Source organism: Chelon labrosus, assembly GCF_963514085.1.
Source record: "Chelon labrosus genome assembly, chromosome: 7".
NCBI classification, from domain to species: domain Eukaryota; kingdom Metazoa; phylum Chordata; class Actinopteri; order Mugiliformes; family Mugilidae; genus Chelon; species Chelon labrosus.
Genome location: NC_140343.1, coordinates 16,658,851 through 16,684,585, shown reverse-complemented (window position 1 = coordinate 16,684,585; position 25,735 = coordinate 16,658,851). Strand labels below are relative to the sequence as shown.

Sequence of the window (25,735 nt, the reverse complement as noted above, 5' to 3'; positions counted from 1 at the left end):
ATATCTTGCATGCAGTCTACAAAGGATGTGGTTAGATGTGACACAAGATAGTTGATAATCATACTTGGCAATGAAGCAACCCCCAGTATAAAAAGGTCTTGCCATCTCTGAAAAGACAAGAGTTTTGCTGCCATCATGAACGGTCTGCACGCATTTCTGCTTCTCCAAGTTCTGACATGTCTCGGACAAATCGGTAAGAATCGCAAATCTAATTGGTTCTCTCCCACCATTTAATATTTTATTAACCTCATTTTGATATCCAACCTCATTTGGACTTGTTCTTGCTTTTGCAGCACATGGGAGCAAAATCATACATGGAGAAAAAGCCCCGGAGAACTCGCTGCTGTATATGGCCTCGCTGCAGAACAACAGAGGTCATGTGTGTGGAGCATTTCTGGTCCGTGAAGACTTTGTGGTCACGGCTGCACACTGTTACGGAGAGTGAGTAATCAGTCTTCTTCTAAAGCAAACTCTGATTCATTTAACTAGAAAAAGTACTGACCACCTCCCAATGATTCCTCCTTCAGATACCCTACACATGTTGTTCTGGGTACCCATAATCTCAAGGAGCTCCATAATGACAAAATAGAAATTGTGAAGCATTTCATTTACCCATCTTTTGAGAATGTTGGACTGCAGGATGACATCATGCTCCTTAAAGTAAGTTTAGATTCATTTAGTTTCAGGTGATGTCACTTTGTGGTCTAACTACATGAATTACATTAAAACCCATCCAATCTGCATGCTGCAGTCTGATGAATAATGACATTACTTTCTTTTTAACTTTCTGATTATGTGTGTCTCCAGTTGGCAAATAAAACTCAACTGAACTCCCGAGTGCAAACGATTCAACTTCCATCTGGTGAAATAAACCTAAAAGACAATGAAGCATGTCAGGTGGCTGGATGGGGTAAGACTAGTACCAACGGTTCCTCTGTGGATGAGCTGAGAGTGGTGGATGTGTCTGTCATTAACCCACAAGAATGTGAGAGGCAATGGCCCAAACATCCTACTAACGTTATCTGCGCAGGCGGATATGGCACGGACAAAGGATTCTGTCAGGTATGAGTGTTCAGATTATTTCTTAACTGGGTTCGTGCTAAGAAATGGTTTAAACACCTTAATCTACGTGGGGTAAACCATTCAAATGTCTTCTTCCTGGCAGGGTGATTCTGGTGGACCTCTGGTGTGCAAGGGGAAGGCTGTTGGTGTTGTGTCTGCCAACAGAGACTATAACTGTGACTACCCAAATTTCCCCAACATCTACACGGATATCTCAAAACACCTTGAATGGATCAACATCGTTCTAAAGAACAATTAAATTTAAAAATATGTCACAAAGCTTTGCTTCAGCACAATGTGGTCGTAATGATTAGGTGATGTCTTTGCTCTGTCAGTGTTTGCTTTGCAGTGCAACAAAAAAAGCTAAATTAAAAAATTAAAAAAAATTCGAAGCTTTCAACTATTTCTTTTTCCTTTATTGTAAAATACAAATTGTATTTCCAGTTACTGTAAAACATACCCAGAAAATGTACTGATGTTTGTGTAATGTAGCAAAGCAGCTATAACAGGTTCATGTTGGCAGATACAGTACGTACTGAGGTAACTTTGGTCAGAGAAGCAAATAATGCAGAATGTAGTCTCTGCTGACTGAATGATGTAGTGATGGATTTTAAAATTCTTTCATTGCTGTGCAGTATAAGTTATTTTGTGGCAATACGACCAGATTTTAAAATAACATAAAAACAAAAATGAACTAAAAGTGAACAGAGAACAGCATATAAAATAGGAAAAAATAATAATTCATTAGTGTGAAGCACTGTGATGAACCCCTCTTTAACCACATAATGTAATTATGTGGTAATGACTGGGTTTTTCAACAGGACAACGCTGCAGTTCACAATGCCCGCCTGACAAAGGACTTCTTCCAGAGAAATAACATCACTCTTTTGAACCATCCTGCGTGTTCCCCTAATCTAAACCAATTGAGAACATTTGGGGTTGAATGGCAAGGGAAGTTTACAAAAATGGACACCAGTTCCAGACAGTGGATGCCCTCCGTGAAGCCATCTTCACCACTTGGAGCAACATTCCCACTAGCCTCCTGGAAACACTAGCATCAAGCATGCTGAAACGAATTTTTGAGGTGATTAACACGAATGCTGCAGCTACTCATTACTGAGTCCTTTTTTGAAAATTTTATTTCTGTTTTAGGGTTTTTTTGGGGTTTTCTTGAGATGTGGTCTTAAACTTTTGATCAGGTGATGAACAGCCTATTTCAGTTTAATGGTTGTTTGCAATAAATTGCTTGCTAAAATTTTTTTCTTGTCTCACTCCCATTTCTTCTTTTTGCATTTTGAAGCACTACTTAGAACCTTTTTAAGATCCAACAGTGCAAAATGTAAATTCTTGCAATTTTTCAACTGGTCTTAAAATTTTGATCAGGAGTGTATACACACAGGACAGGAGGGTGATGAGAAACAGGTGAAACAAATCAAGATGGAGAAGACAATCACAAAGGTGCAAGATACAGGAAGGGACACAAGACAGGAAACCAAGAACTTAACAAAATAAAACAGGAAACTGAAAATAGAAAAACTTAACACCAAACCATGACTGTAAAAAAAAACAAGAACATAACAAAATACAAGAAATAGAAACCCAGGAAAACTAATCACAAACCATGACAGACATTGTACCACGGATGTGGTTAAAAGTGTCAATGATGCAAACCTCTGTATAAAACCTCTGTATAAAACTGCCAGCCTGACACCTCAAGAGGACAAGAGTTTTGCAGCCATCATGAACCGTCTGCACGCATTGCTGCTTCTTCATGTTCTGACATTTCGAACAATTCGGTAAGAACTGTAAATCTTATTACCTCTCTCCAACTACTTAATGGGGCATAAAACTCATACTGACTCTTCCTGACCTTTGAAGCACATGGGAGCGATATTGTACACTGAGCAAAAGCTCCAGTCGTGGATGTGCAGGATTTCTAGTCACTTCAGACTTTGTGGTCACTGCTGCGCACTGTTTCAAAAAGTGAGTACTCTTATACTACTCTTCTAAGGCAATTTCTATTTAATATCGTTAGAAATCAGCTTTAGAAAATGTACTAACCATATATATATATATATATATATATATATATATGAGAACCCAATGGAAGAGCTTAGATTCACCATTCAATTGGCTGCTTGCACACTAACTCTTTATGATTCATATCTCACATCAGCATTCTTTACGCACATATCGGTAAGGTACACATTTGGCCAAGGAACAATGTTAAATCTATAGCAGTTCAGAGAAAGACAGAGAGCATGCATTTGCTATTCAGTCCCACAATTCATACGTATCCAACACAAATGAGAGTACCACCCAGTGTGCAAAAAAACAAAACAAATGTATTTCAGTTTTTTGACAATAATGGAACGAGACTACACAAAAAAATAATATCTGAATTTCAAATCCAATCTTGGCCTTAATCAAAGTATTCTGTTGTTTTTAAAGGTTTAAAGGATCCATTTTTAGTACAATGTCAACAATAAGTCTTCCATTGTTGACCTTCCTGTTTTTGACTTAAAGTTCAGTTTCTAAGCTCAGATACACAATGTTCCACCTGAGGCTTTCACTCGGAGAAATAAATAAATGGACTGCTGCTGCTGCTACTGAGCGCTTGACTCAGTGTAGAAGAAGAGCAGCAACAGAACCACCATGAACCCGTGGCTCACTAGCGCCCTCTACCATGAGGCAGAAGTACTGGCTGCCTCATCTTGTGCTTTTTCATTGCGGTTAAATGTCAGATCAGCGAGATTAAATATATTTCAAACTTACATGACATACATTACCTAGACCATGTAATGTCAGGACATCTGACACAATTGTGTACAAACATTACATGGCAGACAGAGAGATAGCCATGGGCATGCACCCAACTCAGTTTGTGAGAGATTGCGCAACAGGGGTTGAGTGTCTGCTCCTTGATGCCTCAGCTCGTGGCTCTCCCAGTGTTTACACAAATTCAGTTCCTTACTGAACTTTCACCGCAACTTCATACGAAGTAAACAATCAAAAAATGGATTTGTGTGAAGCACTGTGATTAAACCCTTCTCTAACCATATCATTGGGGCAGCTGTGGCTCAGTAGGTAGACCGCGTTGTCCACGCACCAGAGATTCATGCCGAAGTGTCCTTGAACAAGACACTGGACCCCCAGTGTGTGAATGTGTGTGTGCTTGTATGAGTGAATGGATAGATGTGTCTGGCCAATTAACAACCTGACGCTATATAAACACTAGGTCATTTACCATTTGCTATTAAGGTACACTACATACATGTGATTCAGATAAGGAGCAAGATACTACAAATACATCTTGCATGCACGTGCCAAGGATGTGGTTAGTTGTGACACGAGACAGATGATAATCTTACTTGGCGAAGCAACTCCCAGTATAAAAAGGTCTTGCCACCTCTGAAAAGACAAGAGTTTTACTGCTATCATGAACGGTCTGCATGCATTTCTGCTTCTCCAAGTTCTGACATGTCTCGGACAAATCGGTAAGAATCGCAAATCTAATTGGTTCTCTCCCACCATTTAATATTTTATTAACCTCATTTTGATATCCAACCTCATTAGGACTTGTTCTTGTTTTTGGTGCGCATGGGAGCGAAATCATACATGGAGAAAAAGCCCCGGAGAACTCACTGCTGTATATGGCCTCGCTCCAGAACAACGAAGGTCATGTGTGTGGAGGATTTCTGGTCCGTGAGGACTTTGTGGTCACGGCTGCACACTGTTACGGAGAGTGAGTAATCAGTCTTCTTCTGAAACAAACTCTGATTCATTTAACTAGAAAAAGTACTGACCACCTCCCAATGATTCCTCCTTCAGATACCCTACACATGTTGTTCTGGGTACCCATAATCTGAAGGAGCTCCATAATGACAAAATAGAAGTTAAGAAGCATTTCATGGCACCATCTTATGAGAATGTTGGACTGCAGGATGACATCATGCTCCTTAAAGTAAGTTTAGATTCATTTAGTTTCAGGTGATATCACTTTGTGGTTTAACTACATGAATTACAAAATCCAGCGAGCGCAAAGATGTAGCAATAATTTAACTAAATAAATCTAAATGTCCTGCACCAGTCATGCTGCAGTCTGATGAATAATGACATTACTTTCTTTTTAACTTTCTGATTATGTGTGTCTCCAGTTGGCAAATAAAACTCAACTGAACTCCCGAGTGCAAACGATTCAACTTCCATCTGGTGAAATAAACCTAAAAGACAATGAAGCATGTCAGGTGGCTGGATGGGGTAAGACTAGCACCAACGGTCCATCTGTGGATGAGCTGAGAGTGGCGGATGTGTCCGTCATTAACCCACAAGAATGTAAGAGGCAATGGCCCAAACTTCCTACTAACATTATCTGTGCAGGCGGATATGGCACGGACAAAGGATTCTGTCAGGTATGAGTGTTCAGATTATTTCTAAACTGGGTTCGTGCTAAGAAATGGTTGAAACACCTTAATCTACCTGGGGTAAACCATTTAAACGTCATCTTCCTCGTAGGGTGATTCTGGTGGACCTCTGGTGTGCAAGGGGAAGGCTGTTGGTGTTGTGTCTGCCAACAGAAACTATAACTGTGACTACCCAGATGTCCCCAACATCTACACGGATATCTCAAAACACCTTGAATGGATCAACATCGTTCTAAACAATAATTAAATGCAAAATATGTCACAAAGCTTTTCTTCAGGCACACTGTAGTCCTAATGAGGAGGTGATGTCGTTGCTCTGTCAGTGTTTGCTTTGCAGTGCAACAAAAAAAGCTAAATAAAAAAAATTCAAAGATTTCAACTGTTTCTCTTTCCTTTATTATAAAATACAAATTGTATTTCAAGTTACTGTAAAACATACCCAGAAAATGTCCTGATGTTTGTGCAATGTAGCAAAGCAGCTGTACCTGGTTCATGGTAAAGCACATACTGGCGTAACTTTGGTCAGAGAAGCAAAGAATGTAGAATGTAGTCTCTGCTGACTGAAGTGGATTCAGATGAAAACGTGATAATGATTGAGTTTGTAAGCATGTAAGGATACAGGTTAAGGTTATGTTTAGCACTCTGGGCAAAAACAGTAATAGAATGAGGATTGTAGGAAATGAATAAAAGACGACCAAGTAGATCTACTGCAGTGTTTTGGTGGAGATGGACAGTTTTCAATTGAGATGTAATACCTACTGTATAAGGTGCATTGTGTTTATTTGTTTCTGGTTCACAAGCAGGGTTTTTTTTTGGTGATAGTTACTGCCAGAAGAAGTAATCTCATGTTTTCTCCATTGAATATGATTATTGCTATGTCTCACTTCATTCTTCTTCTGTAACCGCTTGTCCTGTGACGTAGACAGATGCCTACGGCCAATTAACAACCTGACCTAACAGTGGGAGGAAGCCGGAGTACCCGGAGAACATGCAAACTCCACACAGAAAAGTCCCAGTCGAACGATGAATTAGAGCCCGGAACTGTCTTACTGTGAGGCATCAGTGCTAACCACCACGCCACTGTGCCGCTTAAGTTTTTTGTGTGCAATATGACCAGATGTTAAACTAACATAAATACAAAAAATAACTAAAAGCGAACAGCACATAAAATAGGAAAAAGAATAATTCATATGTGTCAAGCACTGTGACGAACCCCTCTTTAATGACATAATGTACATGCATGTGCTTTATATGAGGGTCTGCAGATTAATAAAATAATGCAAATACTCTACATGTTGCACACTGACATTGTAACACTGTCTGTGTCGTGGAAGTTCACACTGCGTCACCTCCCTCCCATGACCACATGTCCCTGATGACACTCAGCAGCCATCCCCAGCAGGATGCAGGCTGACACAGGCACACACACACAAACAATTTAGGAGCATCGCAAAAAACATGAAAGACAGCACAAGGTGTTGACCTGGCCTCCAAATTCACTAGATCCCAAACTGATCAAGTATCTGTGGGATGCACTGGAAAAAGCCTGATCCACAGACAACCCATAGGACCCAAAGGCCACAACTAAGAACATTCTGTAGACAGACACCACAGGACACCCTCAGAAGTCCCATGTCCTTTCTCTGATGCATCAGAACTGTTTTGTTTTACTGTTTTATTTTCTGATTATGTGTGTCTCCAGTCGTTTAACAAAGTGGCATGAACATAGGCACTGATGTTATTCCGTGAGCAGTGCGAACAGATGTTTCATGAAAATCCTTAATTTGTTGTGTTTCTACAATAAGCAACATGATCTAAAAATAATACACACTGTTAACAAACAAAGCTACGCTGTACCAAGGATGTGGTTTAAGTTAGATAAGTTAAACAATGATAAGCTCATTTCTGACAAAATCATTTATGTGCATGTGATGACATGATAAATAGGATAATACAAATACATGTTGAGAACACAAGGAACTGAGGCTGTACCAAGGATGTGGTTAGAAGTTAGATAAGATAGTATGAGTCAGATGTTAAGTGTTCAGTGTATGTTGAGAATTTCTTGTCAGTGAAACCTAATAAGGCCTGAACAATGGTGACTCACAAGACCACAGTGCAATACACTTTATTCATGCACAGTCCCAAGCATCCATTTCTATCAAAGGTTTAGTAAGTAGTTTATGACCAACTGCAGCCATACCTCGACTTGCATGGTATTTCTGAGAAGTTACTGTCTGGTTTTAAATTGTGTCAAAGCACATATTTTCAATGATTTGCTTTTAACTGTTGATTCTGGTAACTCTGATGTCCTGGTTCTCTTGGACCTGACTGCTGTCATTGACACACTAGATTACAAAATGCTTATGTCATGTCTCGGCTTGTGTGTAGGCTTTAAAGGCACAGCAAAGAAATAGTTCCAGTGTTATTTATCAAACAGGAGTTTCACTGTCCAGTATTCTTCAACTGCATCCCCCCTTAACTGTGGAGTTCCTCAAGGCTTTATCCTGGGCCACATTCTTTTCTTGTTATTCATACTTCCCTCAGCGTCCATTTTTAAAAACGTACAACATAGCTTTAGTGACTTGTTCCAACAAAAACAACAAAACGAATCTATAAGCCACTGAGAGGCTGCTGTACCAGTGACCGTATCTGATGCGTCCTTCTCCGTAGTGAATCCATTAAATGAGTAGACGTCCATGCTGCCATGCAGTTGCACCAAACATTTATTCACGATCTTCAGTCTAAACAATCCAAAGGCTTTGTGACTTTAGCCAATCTACACACACACTTAAGGTACTCCTATAACTTTTATGTACAACTGAACAAAGGCTCACATTTTTGCCACGGAACAAGGAAACGACACTGACAGTCAAAAACTGTGTGCTTTCCTGGTAAGCAGCACACCTCCTGGAGTAATTAGCACCTCTCCTATTTATGCCTTCCCGCCTCCCACAGTACAGATCGCCACGCAACCTGGCCCATAGGGAATGACATGAAACAAAAACAAATACAAACAAAACAAAAAATGGCTCTAACGATAGCCTTCCATTGTTTCATAGATGATGTACAAATCTGTCTACACATACTAACTAACAGCAATGAATCAATACAGGCTCTGAACTGTCTGAAAAGAAGACACTTGTACTGGCCTTTAGTCTATTATAGGATCCAGTTTAAAATGTTATTGCTTGTTTTTTAAGAGTGTGAATGGCCAGGCACCGTCTTATTTGTCTGAATGACTACATCACCACACTCCAGCCAGATCACTGAGACAACAAACAAACCAACTGTTACTGGACCTGCCCAGAAGGCTCAAAAACAAAGGTGGTAGAGCCTTGGTGGTGGCACAAAAACATGTACGTGGAGCATTCTCGTCAGGGAAGACTTTGTGGTCACTGCTGCTCAATGTAAGTCACATTTGAACTTTCTGCGTTTTTCCCCCTTTTTCAAAAATATTTATTTTTATTTATTTTTTTTGACAGTTGTGTTGGCGCAACTTCATGAAGTCTACTGACAACCTCTGAATTATTACTTATTCGGGAAGCAAGATGTCCTTGGCTCAATCTCAGTTGACTGACAAAACTGAGAAACGCACTGTCAGGAAATACAAACATCTTATCCCAGTGGCGTGAATGGAATCGTACAGAAGCACATTACTGCCACACCAGCAAAAGAAAAAGCTTTTTCTTATTCTGGTGTGTGCTTCCTTAGAACTGACAACATGCTCCTTAAGTGTGGGACCTTTCGCCTCTTATGCCTCTGTGGGAATTAACGCAGTAACCTACGCACGCATTTTTCAATCAACTCCATAGTCACAGATGAGATTTAGCAGTTTCTTTGTGTATTTACACACCTTGTGTCTCAAAACCCACCTGTTCCTACAAGCCTACCCACCCTGACTGTCACTCTTTCCGGATTTTTTTATCCTTTTTTAACCACATCTTTTATATTTTTATGTTATCTTTTCAGTGTCATATACTCGTAGTTTTTTAATGGTTTTGATGTCAGCTGAGCAAACCTTTTCAACTTCCCTGTTCTAAAATGAACATAAAGATAAATGAAAGGTGCCAGGTGGTTGAATGTGGTAAGGCTAGAGCCCATGGTCTCAGTGCTGATGAGCAGTGAATGTGTCTGTCATTGAACCAGAGTATTGGCCTCTTCTTTCTGCCAGTGTTATCTGTCCTGTTGGACATCTGGACCTCTGTCCTGACCACAGCATTCACATATGGATTACAACAGGGGCAGAACACACTTGTAGTGCCAAGCACCTGTGTGTCTACTGATCTTACTCCATGTGCAATATGAACAAATTTCTGATGCAAAGTCTGCAAAAAGAGATAAAGGTAGAAGATTGTGCATGTGCTTCAGACGAGGGCTTGATCGCGCACATTTACACTGTACCAAGGATGTGGTTTGAAGTCAGACAAAATAGATGTTAATCATTGTTGTCAGCAAAGCAAGCATCTGTATAAATGTTTCAGCCTGACAACGCTGAGAAGACAAGAGTTTTGCTTCCATCATGACCAGTCTGCCTACATTCCTGCTTCTGACTTGTTTTCAACAAAATGGCAAGAATTCCAAATCAGTTTCTTTTTCTCCAAACTTTTAATGGGGTGCTAAGCTAATTTTGCATTTTTGTGAGAACTCGCTGCTGTACATGGCCTTAGTGCAGAACAGAGGTCATGTATGTGAAAGATTTCTTGTCACTGAGGAATTTATAGTTACTGCTGCGCACTGTTACAGAGAGTGAGTAATCAGTCTTCTTCTAAGATTCATGTAATCAGAAATCATCTTTAGAAAATACACTGACCACCTCCCAATGATTCCTCCTGCAGCTACATTACACATTTTGTTCTGGGCGCCCGTAATCTCAAGGATCTCCATAATGTAAAAATAGAAATTGGAAAGAAGATCATTCACCCACCTTACCAGAACGCTGGAAAGGGTGATGACATCACGCTCCTCAAATGAATATATCGATGCACCAATAGTATCAGGGGATACATAACAATATAAATTTAAAATGTCCAGCACCAAACATGTTGCAGTCTGATTAATAATGACATTGCTTACTTTTTAACTTTCTGTGTGTTTATGTGTGTCTCCAGTTGGCAAATAAAACTCAACTGAACTCCAGACTGCAAATGATTCAACTTTCATCTGGTGAAATAAACCTAAGACAATGAAACATGTCAGGTGGCAGGATGGGGTAAGACTAGTACCAACAGTCCCTCTGTGAATGAGCTGAGAGTGGTGGATGTGTCTGTCATTAACCCACAAGAATGTAATGGCATCATCTTCCTGCTAAAGTTATCTGTGCAAGTGGATATGGCACAAGGAAAGGATTCTGTCAGGTATGAGTGTTAATTCTTAACTGGTTTCATGCTAAAAAAAAAAAAATAATAATAATAATCACCTTACTCTACCTTGAGTAAACAACTTAAATGTCTTCTTCCTCACAGGGTGATTCTGGTGGACCTCTCGTGTGCAAGGAGGAAGCTGTTGGTGTTGTGCCTGCAAGAAATTATAACTGTGAACTGTTCCCCAACGTATATACAGATATTTCAAAACACCTTGAATGAATCAACGAGGTTATAAAGAGAAGGAATGAGTAAAGGCAAAAATATGTCACAAATCTTTGCTTCGGCACACCTTAGTTGTATGACTTGTTGTTTCTTTGAAAAAATAAATTAAAAATGAACAGCTCCGGTTGAAAAATAACTAGAGGAAAATGTCAATGACTCATCTCATACTACGAAGTTGAAAAACATGTGCATCAGGGTGATGATAAACAAGATAAGACAAATACATGTGAAGTCAAACGGCAACAAAGGATGTGGTTTGAAGTCAGATAATATCCTATTGTAAGATAATCACAGTTTCTGATGAAGCAACCTTGTTTTTAAAGAGGCCATCTTGCCGCTTTCACCAAGACACAAGTTTTGCTTGCGTCATGAATGTCTGCACCAATTTCTGCTTCTCTATTTTCAGAAATGTTCACAGTTGAGTCTATGTACACAGATTTCCTAATCTGCTTGCAGCATTATCTTGCACTATTAGTGGTCAGCCCTCCAACAGAATCTTTTTCTCACATTTTCTCCATTTCTCAAAGGAGTTTGGGTTTGTGATTTAGTTTTGTTCTGATGGGAAGAATGCTGTCCATGATCTGACTTACAGCAGAGTCGTAACTGTTCATCATCTCAATCTGAGTTAACATGGTGTTCATGTTTTGTGTATTGTGTATTACATATTTGATGTGAAAGTGCTTTTTTATTAATCAGACACTGTCATGTCTGGGTATAGAATATGAAGACTTATGTCGCTACATATGACACAAATACTCTCAAATAATGCAAAGATGCAATAATAACTTCCCAGATCAGATTCTGTACACTCATTAAATGACTGGGGAGAATGTATAGAAAAGGAAACTGAAAATGTTCAAGCATGTAAAACAAATGCAGATGTAAATAGTAGTACCAGCAACATTATATATTATATGTATATATATATATATATATATATATATATATATATATATATATATATGCCTTTACTGCGTATTTGTTATTGGAATATGGAGGTACATAAATAACAATTGATAGGAAGTTAGCAGATCAAACAACTTAAGTCACTGTGTGTGCAACTATCTTTCTGAGGACCACCATCAGATGGAGGACATTCGTGCAAAGTGAGGACATGGCTAAACAAAGTTGTTTGAGGGTTAAGACTTGGCTTTAGGGTGAAGGGTACAGTTAGGTTATAGTTAGAGTTAAGGTAAGGGAATAGGGTTAAGCACTTAGTTGAGAAGATTAGGGTAAGGGGCTAGGGAATGCGTTATGTCAACAAATGTCCTGGCCTGCTATTTCCCCAGCCCTCTGACCACCAGGTAAGGCTGTGCTTGAGTAGGAAGCATCAGGGAGATCTTCAAATACACTGCCTGGCCAAAAAAAAAAAAAAGAGTTGTCACCAAAAAAAAAAAAAAAGTTCACATAATATTTCATTGGACTGCCTTTAGCTTTGATTACAGCACACATTCGCTGTGGCATTGTTTCGATAAGCTTCTGCGATGTCACAAAATTTATTTCCATCCAGTGTTGCATTCATTTTTCACCAAGATCTTGTATTGATGATGGGAGAGTCTGACCACTGCGCAAAGCCTTCTCCAGCACATCCCAAAGATTCTCAATGGGGTTAAGGTCTGGACTCTGTGGTGGCTAATCCATGTGTGCAAATGATGTCTCATGCTCCCTGAACCACTCTTTCACAGTTTGAGCCCGATGAATCCTGACATTGTCATCTAGGAATATGCCCGTGCCATCAGGGAAGAAAAAAATCCATTGATGAAATAACCTGGTCATTCAGTATATTCAGGTAGTCAGCTGACCTCATTCTTTGGGCACATAATGTTGCTGAACCGAGACCTAACCAACTGCAGCAACCCCAGATCATAGCACTGCCCTCGCAGGCTTGTACAGTAGACACTAGGCATGATGGGTGCATCACTTCATCTGCCTCTCTTCTTACCCTGATGCACTGGTTCCTCACTATCATTCCAGTTTTTAATAATACGTTGGACAGTTCTTTACCCAATTTTAGTAGTTTCTCCAATCTCCTCAGATGTTTTCTCTGCTTGATGAATGCCAATGACTTGTCGCTTCTCAAACAGAATAACATTTTTTCCACGATCACAGGATGTGTCTTTCAACATGGTTGTTTAAGAAATGAGAAGCCACTCATTGCATCAGTTGGGGTTAAATAACTTGTTGCCAGCTGAAAGATAATCGGCCATGCAGTAATTATCCAATAGGAGGCTTGTACATATACTACCGATCAAAAGCAGCAAGATAATGACCCAAAACACAAGTCATAAGCTATGCCAGAACTACCTCAGGAAAAAAGAACAAGATGGTAAGCTTAAAAACATGGAGTGGCCAGCACAGTCTCCAGACTTAAACCCCATTGAGCTGGTTTGGGATGAACTGGACAGAAGAGTGAAAGCCAAGCAACCTACAAGTGCCACACATTTATGGGAACTTCTGCAACAGACTTGGGAAGAACTTTCTGAAGAATATTTGATTTCTATTGTAGAAAGAATGCCACGAGTGAGTTCAGCTGTTATATCTGCCAAAGGTGGCTACTTTCATGAGTCAATAGTTTAGAATACATTTTGGTCTGTAAATTGATTCCATGATTTCCTTTTCAACTCAAATTGCTTATTTGTTCAATGCTTTCATTTCAGAGTGCAATGAGACACTAAACTGAATAATTTTCAGTAAAAAACTGGAAAAAGTGTGGTGTTCTAAAACTTTTGACCGGTAGTGTATATGCTTAGTTAAATCCAGGTAGTGACAGCCAACCATCCACTCACATCTATGGCCAATTAAGATGGTGGGAGGAAGCCCGGATACAACCCATATACACACAGGGAAACACATGCAAACTCCACACAGAAAGGCCCCAGTAGACAGGTGGATTCGAACTCAGAACCTTCTTGCAGTGAGGAATCAGTGCTAACCACCACACCACTGTGGTGCCCATATTATGAGTTTATTACTTATTAAAAAGTGACAGAAAGGGCAGAATGTACAACATAATTTTGTTTAAAAGCCATAGTTGACAAACATAATACAATATAAAGGATGATAAACAAAATTGTGTTGGTAGTCTACTTTTATAGATACATAAGTGTTATGGTAACAAGAATCCAAACCAGGAAAAATAACTATTAAAAACACATAAATCGTTGTCTCAATGAATCTAAATCTACTGTAGTAACACAACTTTCTGAATAAAGCACCGTGGTGCTACGAGCTACATACTAACATGGACCAAATGCCAGAATGTATTATGTTTAGCTGATTTGTTTGCCGCTCCTACAATGTTTTTTGTTTTTACTGTTTTTAACCTTTGGCACTGTATAGATCAAGTCTCTGCTGGTGTATGATCGCCAGACAAAATGCCAGTGATATAGGTACGTTTGATTATGGTGGTCAAAAAACTTTGTCCCTGCTACTGGCGGGGATTTCTATTCACCTTTACTGGGCCTTGGCCCTACTTTCCTGGCGGAAGACGTCTGGTTGAGTCTCTGGCTGTCCACGACAGGACATTGGCTATTTTCTCCTTTTTTTGTGTTCCGGCGTTTCCTGGATCCAATCGATGCCTGTGTGGTACCTATCACCGGCACAGTTGAGGGATGCCGCCCGTGCCCTCTTGAACTCTATCTCAGCGCAGGGTACAGACGCTGCCCAGGGCTCCCCGATCCACCGAACCACAGGCTCCAGCTCCTGCTAGGATTGGCCTGGTGAATGCCAGATCACTGGCTAACAAAACCTTTATCCTGAGGGATTTCTACAGCTCCCGTGGCCTGGAGACTTGGATGAGTGCAGGTGAGTGCAGCGCTCTAGTTGAGATTTTACCGGCAGGCTGTTCGTCCAGGCGGGTCATGGTGGAGGAAAGGCAATAGTTTACAAAAATGTTTTTAAATGTCAGCAGCACCAACTCATCTTCAATCTCCAGCTTTGAAGCGACCTTATTTGAGGTGGGTCGCTCAGACCCGGTGCTGTGCACTGTTATTTACCGACCCCCTAAATACAATAAGGACTTCGTTAATGACTTTTACTTTAGTACTTAAGTATGATCGTGGCCTTTTTATTGGAGATTTTAATATTCGTGTGTTGTCCTGATAAGCCGTTGGTTAAGGACTTTTTAAACATTATTGACTCTAATTTGCTGCAGTGTGTGTCTGGTCCCACACACAAACATGGACACACATAGTGCTGCAGTTAGACTTGGCGCTCCTGCTGCCGTAGGACTTTTAACCCTTTTACTGCCCGTCAGTTCTCTTCTGCTTTTGACCAGCTCTGCGTCTCCTCTGACTCAATATCTGTTAACATGGAGGAGCTCTGTTCCTGGTTTCACTCCTCCTGCTGAACCGTATTGGACTCCATGGCTCCATTAAAAACTCTGATGCCTAAAGCGAAACCTGAGCCCTGGTTTGATGACAAAACTGGAGCAGCTGGATAGGAGTGCTGCAGAGCTGAACGCAGGTGGAAGAAGGATAAGCTGCAGCTCTTTTCAGATCCTGAAGGACTGCTTGGCGCCATTACCAGAATACTGTTAAAGAGGCCAAAAATGAACACTTGGCAAAACTGATTGAGTCCAACCATCATAACCCACGTGTGTTATTTAATACCACTGACACTGTTGTTAATGCCCCACAGCCTGTTTGCACTGAGACGTCCCCTGAAATGTGCAATAGCTTCCTGAACTCTTTTATCGATAAGGTTGCTACTGCGAGGGCTCTCATCTCAGCTCCTGCAGCCGACCCTTCTGACCCTGTTCCTTGCTCTGTTGTGTTTGATAAGTTTGAGCCAATGTCTCTGTTGTCTCTGTTGTTTTTAGAAGATGTGTTTGCCCATATTAAGCTCTCCCTGTGACGCTGCCCCTCCCTCCTCACTTTTAGTATAGGGCAGTCAGTTCTGGCCATTATTAACAGCAGTCTGTCCTCTGGTGTTGTTCCCGTTAGTTTTAAACATGAAGTGGTGAAACCCCTGCTTAAAATCTTTTCTGGATGAGCATGATGTCCTGGAGGTCTTTCAGTCTGGTTTTAAAACACTGCATAGCACAAAGTCAGCTTTATTAAGAGTTTTTAATGATATCCTCCTGGAAAATGACTCTGGTGAAACAGAGGCCTTTGACACTGTGGACCGTAACAATAGTGGCTCGATTACGACACCTAGTGGGCAATTGTGGTAGTGCTCTGGATCGGCTCAGGTCTTATCTGGCAGACAGGACTATGTGTGTAAGCCTTGGTGGTTCTGAGGCCTGCTCTGCTCTGCTGTCATATGATTATTAACTGCCTTAACATCACATCATATAAAGCTAATGTTGTTTGATTTGTAGACAATACACAGTTGTGCTTGGTGCTGATACCCTGAGGGCTAACGAGTCTGCAAAGCAGACATTCACTGCAGTCAGATCCATTCCACATCCAGCATATGATGGACATACACTATATTACCAAAAGTATTCGCTCACCTGCCTTTACTCATTCTATGAACTGAAGTGCCATCCCATTCCTAACTCATAGAATTCAATATGATGTCGGTCCACCTTTTGCAGCTATTACAGCTTCAACTCTTCTGGGAAGACTGTCCACAAGGTTGAGGAGAGTGTTTATAGGAATTTTTGACCATTCTTCCAAAAGCGCATTGGTGAGGTCACACACTGATGTTGGTCGAGAAGGCCTGGCTCTCAGTCTCCGCTCTAATTCATCCCAAAGGTGTTCTATCGGGTTCAGGTCAGGACTCTGTGCAGGCCAGTCAAGTTCATCCACACCAGACTCTGTCATCCACGTCTTTATGGACCTTGCTTTGTGCACTGGTGCACAGTCATGTTGGAAGAGGAAGGGGCCCGCTCCAAACTGTTCCCACAAGGTTGGGAGCATGGAATTGTCCAAAATGTTTTGGTATCCTGAAGCATTCAATGTTCCTTTCACTGGAACTAAGGGGCCAAGCCCAGCTCCTGAAAAACAACCCCATACCATAATTCCTCCTCCACCAAATTTCACAGTTGGCACAATGCAATCTGAAATGTACCGTTCTCCTGGCAACCTCCAAACCCAGACTCGTCCATCAGATTGCCAGATGGTAAAGCGTGATTCATCACTCCAGAGAACGCGTCTCCACTGCTCTAGAGGCCAGTGGCGGCGTGCTTTACACCATTGCATCCGACGCCTTGCATTGCACTTGGTGATGTGTGGCTTGGCTGCAGCTGCTCGGCCATGGAAACCCATTCCATGAAGCTCTCTGCGTACTGTACTTGGGCTAATCTGAAGGTCACATGAAGTTTGTAGCTCTGTAGCAATTGACTGTGCAGAAAGTCGGCGACCTCTTTGCACTATGCGCTTCAGCATCCGCTGACCCCTCTCCGTCACTTTACGTGGCCTACCACTTCGTGGCTGAGTTGCTGTTTTTCCCAAACGCTTCCATTTTGTTATAATAGAGCTGACAGTTGACTGTGGAATATTTAGGAGCGAGGAAATTTCACGACTGGATTTGTTGCACAAGTGGCATCCTATGACAGTTCCACGCTGGAATTCACTGAGCTCCTGAGAGCGGCCCATTCTTTCACAAATGTCTTGTTTCACAGTCTGCATGCCTGAGTGCTTGAATTTATACACCTGGAGCCAGGCCAAGTGATTAGAACACCTGATTCTGATCATTTGAATGGGTGAGCGAATACTTTTGGTAATATAGTGTATGAATGATATCATGCTTGTAAAAGTAAGGACCGCTGTCACTCTCTACTGTTAATGTGTCAGATTTTCATTGAAGTTTCTCATTTTTAACATGAATGTTCAAATTACACAAACCACTTTTTTTGGCATTTTTCTATCATGAACCTCTTTCTCAGCTTGACCGCAAGGCCCAGCTGACTGCAGAAGTGCAGGTGATCTCACTGAGGACCCGCAGAGTGAATAGAGAAAGTCGTTGCCTTACAGCCGGCTGGGGTGATATAGGGGATAACAACACTTTAGCAAACAGGCTGCAGGAAGTCAATGTCACCATCCTGCGACAAAAAAGATGTTAAAGGAAATGGGGACGAGTTCCCATCACCTCATCGATGATTTGTGGCGAGGGAGCAAGGAACTTGCAAGGCTTCTGCTCGGTAAGAAAATACAGTTACTGGACATTGATTTGGGAACTTTTGAGCAAAAACAAACGATACACTTAAACAAAGTTCACTTACTGTAAAACTGTCTCTTATCATTCAGGGGGATTCAGGTGGTCCATTGGTGTGTGATGGAGCTGCGGCGGGTGTTGTCTCCTTCTCTGGAAGGCGTTGTGGAGATCGCAACACACCTGATGTCTACACACGTATATCAAGCTTCACGGACTGGATTACAAGCGTGTTAAACAGCAATTAGATAATGAACGATGATGTGTCAGCAAGATTTACTGGATAACAATCCTACAAGTGTTTTCAGTTTATTATCACCTGGGACTCAACAGCATTTGTTTTGATATGCTTTCCAAATGGACTGGGCAAAGTCAACTCTAATATTATGCATGCATACTGCGCTGAATGTAAAAGACTAAGCTGAAACTTCCAAGCACTTGGTTTTTTGGATTATTTTTTTTTTTTTTTTGCAGTTATATGTCAAGCAGTGATGCACTCTTAAATGATGAATAAAATAATAAATGAAATTAAAAATAAACGGCTGTTGTTACATGTAATAAACAATAAATATGGCAATACAGCTGAACAGGCGAGGCATTTGGTTGAACTACAAATCAAGCCTTAATATATACATTATACATAAGGTAAGGTGGTGTTTTTAGACTCCACCGTAAATGGGTGTAGCTGTTGGATAATAATTTTAACATAGATTCACAGTGGTGACAGTGGTGCATTCATGGGACAGAGTATAAAATAGGAACGGCCATTGTTTACAAAAATGTTTTTAAATGTAAGCAGCGCGCTGTCATATCTTCAATCTCCAGCTTTGAAGCAACCTTATTTGAGGTGGGTCGCACTGACCCGGTGCTGTGTGCTGTCATTTACCGATCTCCCAAATACAATAAGGACTTTGTTAATGACTTTTACTTTATGCCTAAGTATGATCGTGCCCTTTTTACTGGAGATATTAATATTCGTGTGTTGTCCTGATAAGCTGTAGGTTAAGGACGTTTTAAGCAAAATCTGAGCCCTGGTTTAACGACAAAACTCGAGCAGCTGGATAGGAGTGCTGCAGAGCTGAACGCAGGTGGAAGAAGGATAAGCTGCAGGTTTCTTTCCAGATCCTGAAGGACTGCTTGGCGCCATTACCAGAACAATGTTAAAGAGGCCAAAAATGAACAATTGGCAAAACTGATTGAGTCCAACCGTCACAACCCATGTGTGTTATTTAATACCACTGACACTATTCTTAATGCCCCACAGCCTGTTTGCACTGAGACGTCCCCTGAAATGTGCAATAGCTTCCTGAACTCTTTTATCGATAAGGTTGCTACTACGAGGGCTCTCATCTCAGCTCCTGCATCCGACTCTTCTGACCCTGTTCCTTGCTCTGTTGTGTTTGATAAGTTTGAGCCAGTGTCTCTGTTGTTTTTAGAAGATGTGTTTGCCCATATTAAGCTCTCCCTGTGACGCTGCCCCTCCCTCCTCACTTTTAGTATAGGGCAGTCAGTTCTGGCCATTATTAACAGCAGTCTGTCCTCTGGTGTTGTTCCCGTTAGTTTTAAACATGAAGTGGTGAAACCCCTGCTTAAAATCTTTTCTGGATGAGCATGATGTCCTGGAGGTCTTTCAGTCTGGTTTTAAAACACTGCATAGCACAAAGTCAGCTTTATTAAGAGTTTTTAATGACATCCTCCTGGAAAATGACTCTGGCAAAACAGAGGCCTTTGACACTGTGGACCGTAACAATAGTAGCTCCATTACGACACCTAATGGTAGTGCTCTGGATCGGCTTAGGTCTTATCTGGCAGACAGGACAATGTGTGTAAGCCTTGGTGGTTCTGAGGCCTGCTCTGCTCTGCTCTGCTGTCATATGAGGTTCCACTGGGTTAAATGTTAGGGCCCCTGCTTTTTTCATGGTATTTCATGGTAGCATGGTATCTCTTTCCACTGTTAATGCTGACGATAGATATACAGTGGGGAAAATAAGTATTTGATACACCACCGATTTTGCCAGTTTCCCCACTTACAAAGAATGGAGATGTCTGTAATTTTCATCATAGGAACAGTTCAACTGTGAGAGACAGAAACTAAAAAAATCCAGAAAATCACATTGTATGATTTTTAAATAATTAATTTGGATTTTATTGCATGGAATAAGTATTTGATCACCTACCAACCAGCAAGGATTCTGGCTCTCACAGACCTGTTAGTTTGTCTTTAAGAAGCCCTCCTATCCTCCACTCATTACCTGTATTAATTGCACCAGTTTGAACTTGTTACCTGTATAAAAGACACCTGTCCACACACTCAAGCAATCAGACTCCAACCTCTCCACCACAGACAAGACCAAAGAGCTGTCTAAGGACAGAAGAGACAAAATTGTAGCCCTGCACAAGGCTGGGATAGGCTACGGGACAAAAGGCAAGCAGCTTGGTGAGAAGCCAACAACTGTTGGCGCAATTATTAGAAAATGGAAGAGACATCAAGATGACTGTCAATCTCCTTCGGACTGGGGCTCCATGCAAGATCTCATGGAGTGCAGTGTCAATGATCATGAGAAAGGTCAGGGATCAGCCCAGAACTACACGGGAGGACCTGGTCAATGACCTGAAGAGAGCTGGGACCACAGTCTCAATGGTAACCATTAGTAACCCCATACGCCGTCATGGATTAAAATCCTGCAGCACATGCAAGGTCCTCCTGCTCATGCCAGCACATGTCCAGGCCCATCTGAAGTTTGCCAGTGACCATCTGGGTGATCCAGAGGAGGCATGGGAGAAGGTCATGTGGTCAGATGAGACCAAAAGTGAACTTTTTGGTATAACTCCACTCGCCATGTTTGGAGGAAAAAGAAGGATGAGTGCAATCCCATGAACACCATCCCAACTGTGAAGCATGGGGGTGGAAACATAATGCTTTGTGGGAACTTTTCTGCAAAGGCGATAGGACGACTGCACCATTGAGGAGAGGCTGGATGGGGCCATGTATTTTGGGCAACAACCTCCTTCCCTCAGTAAGAGCACTGAAGATGGGTTCGTGGCTGGGTCTTCCAGCATGACAATGACCCAAAACACACAGCCAGCGCAACTAAGGAGTGGCTCCGTAAGAAGCATTTCAAGGTCCTGGAGTGGCTCTAGACTTGAACCCAATAGAAAATCTTTTTAGGGAGCTGAAACTCCATGCTGGCCATCTACAGCCTCGAAACCTGAAAGATCTGGAGGAGATCTGTATGGAGGAGTGGGCCATAATCCCTGCTGCAGTGTGTGAAAACCTGGTCAAGAACTATAGGAAACGTTTGATCTCTGTAATTGGTTTCTGTACTAAATATTAAGTTCTGTTTTTCTATTGTATCAAATACGTATTTGATGCAATATAATGCAAATTAATTATTTAAAAATCACACAATGTGATTTTCTGGATTTTTGTTTTAGTTTCTGTCTCTCACAGTTGAAGTGTACCTATGATGAAAATTGCAGACCTTTCCATTCCCAAGGGGGAAACTTGCAAAATCGGCGGTGTATAAAATACTTATTTTCCCCACTGTATGTGCCCCTAAGCCACTCCTGTTGTGTCTTGAAGACATTAAAACCTGAATGGCCTTGAACTTTTTAAATTTTATTTTATTTTTTTTAATTTGTATTTTATTAGTGTTCAGAATCTCACATACATCTATTCCAGATTTCCATATTCTATGACAAACAATAAACTTATTCTCTTACTTTTTCAGGTATATAAGAAAACCAGTTTAAACATACAATTGAAAAAACACAACAATAACAAAATTACAAATGAAACAGGGATATGTCATCTTCAGTAAAGTAAAGAAATACAGTCAGGCCATTTATTTGTGACATAATTGCACCACTTTTGCCAGTGCTCAAGGAACATTTCCATTCTTTGGTTAACATGAGCTGTTATCTGCTCCATTCTATAGATTTCTGTTACAATGTCTCTCCATGAAGTAATTGTTGGACACTCTGGTAGTAGCCATTTTCTAGTTATAGTCTTTTTACTGGCCACCAGCATTACATTCATCAAGTGTTTGTCCCCCTTCAGCCAACCTTGAGGTATATTTCCAAGATATAGAGTCTTAAAGTCCAAAGGAATGTCCTCACAAAATATGTCCTGTAAGGCATTGTGTATCTCCTTCCAAAATTTTTTAATGCTGGGACAGTCCCAGAAGATATGGAAATGGTTTGCACCTTGGTGTCCACACTTTCTCCAGCAAATAGGGATGTTATCGCTATAATGACCTGTCTGAGATGGTGTAATGAAATATCTTATATTATTTTTCCAGTTAAACTCTCGCCAGCTCATTGAGCTGGTACATTTCCATTGGTTCTCCCATATTAATGTCCATTCTTCCTCAGAAATATCTACCCCAGCCTCCTTTTCCCATTTTGTTTTAATGTATGTTGTTGAATGAGTTTTAAGATCAATAAAGCATTTATATACAGCTGATATCACTCCTTTACTAATATTTGACTTATATGCTCTTTTAAACAAATCTATGAGACTGGAATTAGCCTCTGTCACATTTTTAGCATTTGTGCTAACATAATGCCGTAGCTGTAAATATCTAAAGAAATCCTGTTTCTCCAATAGATAATTTTCTTGAATCATTTCAAAACTAAACAATATGTTTCCATTCATAATATTGCATAGGGCTGTTATTCCACTAGTTCTCCACTTTTTGAATCTGGTGTCCATTTTGTTTGGGGTAAAGTCTGAGTCGTATCCGCACCATTTAAGCGACAGTAGGTCTCCTTCTAATTTATATTCTCTGATAATACTTTTCCACACCTTAAGGGTCAAATTGACCCATGGATTATCAGACCTGTCTATATAATGTTGCAGTTTAGAGTCAGCTATAATTGCTTGTATTGGAGTGGTAAATAAGTTTTCCTCAATGTCTTTCCACTGTGCAGAGTATGAAGGATTACACCAGCATATTATAGCCCTTGTCTGGGCGGCATAGTAGTATTCTTTGAGGGACGGCAAGCTCCATCCTCCCTTCTCCTTCACCAACTGCAACGTTTTGAGGCGAACCCTTGGTCTCTTGCCCTGCCACAAGTATCTAGACGGTATTTTATCCCATTCATTAAACTGGCTTTGGGGAACTTCTATTGGTAGTGTTTGAAATAAATATAACAATCTGGGTAGTATGTTCAGTTTGACAGATTGCACTCTTGAGCTGAAACTGATATAAGGGATGAGGTTCCATCTTGTTATATCTTCTTTGATTTTCTTGTGTATAGGTGAATAGTTATATTCTGATAGTTTTGAGAGATCTTTAGGAATAGTTATACCTAAGTATTTAAAGGATTTTGTTTGCCATGACCATGGGTATTTGTTCTCCATTTCTGATGTTGGAGTATAGTTATATGATAGCACTTGGGTTTTCCTCACATTGATCTTATACCCTGATAATTGTCCATAATACTTTAGTGCTAGCATTAGATGAGGCAGAGAGTGTGTTGGCTGGCTGAGAAAAATTAGCACATCATCTGCGTAGCATGCTAGCCTGTGCTCTCTTCCCGCCAGATGAATGCCTCCTATCTCTCTATGTTGTCTTATATATTGAGCAAGTGGTTCAAGAAGTGCAAATAACAATGGAGACCATGCACAGCCCTGTCTTGTTCCCATTTCCAGGGTAAACCTATTTGATAAATAACCATTGACCTTGACCCTTGCAGTAGGATTATTGTATAACGCTTGTATGGTTTTGATAATCTTGGCATGGAAACCAAATCTATGTAGAACTCTGTAAAGAAAATCCCAATTGACCGAATCGAACGCCTTCTCCGCATCTATACTAATTACTATTGCTTCGATTTTGTTTTTAGCAATATGATTCATAATATGTAATGTTCTTCTTATATTGTCTTGTGTTTGACGTTGGTGTATGAAACCTGTTTGATCATTATGGATCAATTTAGTCATAAACTTTTCAAGTCTTCTGGCCATGATAGAGGTGAACATTCTGTAGTCTATATTTAAAACAGATATTGGTCTAAATGATGCACATTCCGTTTTATCCTTGCCTTCCTTTGGTATAGCAGAAATAATGGCCTCATTCCAACTAGGAGGTGTTTGTGCCTTTTCCAGGACCCAGTTCAGTGCAGGTAGTATGGTAGGAATCAATTCACTTCCAAACTCCTTGTACCCTTCAGCTGTATAACCGTCAGAACCTGGGGATTTACCTGTTTTAAGTCTTCTAATTGCCGCCTGCAGTTCATCTTCTGTTATCTCTGCTAACAGTTTTTGATTTTGCTCTTCATTCAGAGAGGGTAATTTCAGGGTGTTTAAGAAAGTGTCAGTCTGGGCTATGTCTCCTCCTGGAACTCTTGAATATAAAGTTTTGTAAAATGCTTCAAATGCTTCATGAATCTCACTTAGTTTGTTTTTAACCTTGTTTGTTCTGGGGTCACGTACTTTATGAACGGTACTTTCAGATAATTTTTTCTTCAGTTTCCATGCCAGTATTTTCATTGATTTTGGACCACTTTCATAATGTCTCTGCTTCAGATACATGAGGTTTCTTTTAATGTCCTGTGTGATTAAACTTCTAATTTCATTTCTGACTTTCTCAATTTCCTGAAATGTATTTCCATCCGAATTAATCTTATGTTTTGATTCCAAATTCTTCAATTTTTGTTGTAGTACCTCTAAGGTTTTTTTTCTTTGTCTTTTTTTATGTGCGGCTATTGCTATAATTTTCCCTCTTAAGACCACCTTCATAGTATCCCACAATATATGAGGTGAGACCTCACCATTATCATTATGTTCTAGGAAAACCCTTATTTCTTTTCTGATGTCCTGTTTGAAACAAGGATCATTAAGGAGGCCTGAGTTAAATTTCCATATAGTATTCCGAGGTGGCAGGTCAAGGTCAACAGTTAGATATATAGGTGCATGGTCGCTCAAATCAATCGTCCCAATATCACATGCCTGTACTTTATCTTTATCCCTTCCAAATGTTATGAAATAATCTATTCTTGTGTAGGTGGAATGAGGAACAGAGTAGTGAGTGTAATCTCTTCTCTGTGGGAATAATTCTCTCCATATATCAATAAGTCCCACATCCTTGAGAAGTGTATTAACTTTGCTGTATAGAGCCTTTGTTTCGGTTTTACCACTTGAGGAGTCTAGTTGTGGTTGTAGATGGATATTTAAATCCCCTCCACATATAAGCAGGCCTTCTGTTTCTGTAATTATAATATCTATTATCTTTTGAAAAAAACCCATATCGCTTCCTGGGGGTGCATAGATATTGAATAAAGTTATTATATTTCCATCTATATTTCCCTTAATGAGAACATATCTACCCTCCTTATCTTTTATTTCTGATATTTTTTCAAAATTTACCTGTTTAGAAATAAGAATGGCTACTCCTCTCCTAGGTCCTGACTCATACGATGAATAGAACAAGTTAGTGAAACCCATTCTCTTCAATTTTTCATGTTCCTTATCATTTAGGTGGGTTTCTTGTAAATATACCACATATGCCCTCTCTTTCTTCATTTTAGTTAGAATTTTAGAGCGTTTGATAGGATTTA

General features: G+C 40.4%; 2 protein-coding genes and 1 pseudogene across 3 annotated transcripts; all 3 read left to right on the top strand.

Annotated features, from left to right (window-relative positions):
- Positions 1-133: 133 nt before the first annotated feature.
- LOC311491065 (duodenase-1-like) lies at positions 134-2,528 on the top strand. Its single transcript, XM_084548920.1, has 5 exons — positions 134-193; positions 294-441; positions 528-660; positions 808-1,062; positions 1,166-2,528. Exons 1-5 carry the CDS (start codon positions 136-138, stop codon positions 1,319-1,321), a joined length of 750 nt encoding a protein of 249 aa, XP_084405046.1. The 5' UTR covers positions 134-135; the 3' UTR covers positions 1,322-2,528.
- Positions 2,529-3,204: 676 nt separating this feature from the next.
- LOC311491068 (duodenase-1-like) lies at positions 3,205-5,859 on the top strand. Its single transcript, XM_084548923.1, has 5 exons — positions 3,205-4,559; positions 4,639-4,807; positions 4,894-5,026; positions 5,220-5,474; positions 5,578-5,859. Exons 1-5 carry the CDS (start codon positions 4,502-4,504, stop codon positions 5,731-5,733), a joined length of 771 nt encoding a protein of 256 aa, XP_084405049.1. The 5' UTR covers positions 3,205-4,501; the 3' UTR covers positions 5,734-5,859.
- Positions 5,860-12,328: 6,469 nt separating this feature from the next.
- LOC311491156 (serine protease 57-like) lies at positions 12,329-18,482 on the top strand (annotated as a pseudogene). The gene is made up of 4 exons: positions 12,329-12,378; positions 16,395-16,517; positions 17,907-18,161; positions 18,268-18,482. The product of its transcript is annotated as a serine protease 57-like (transcript).
- Positions 18,483-25,735: the final 7,253 nt, after the last annotated feature.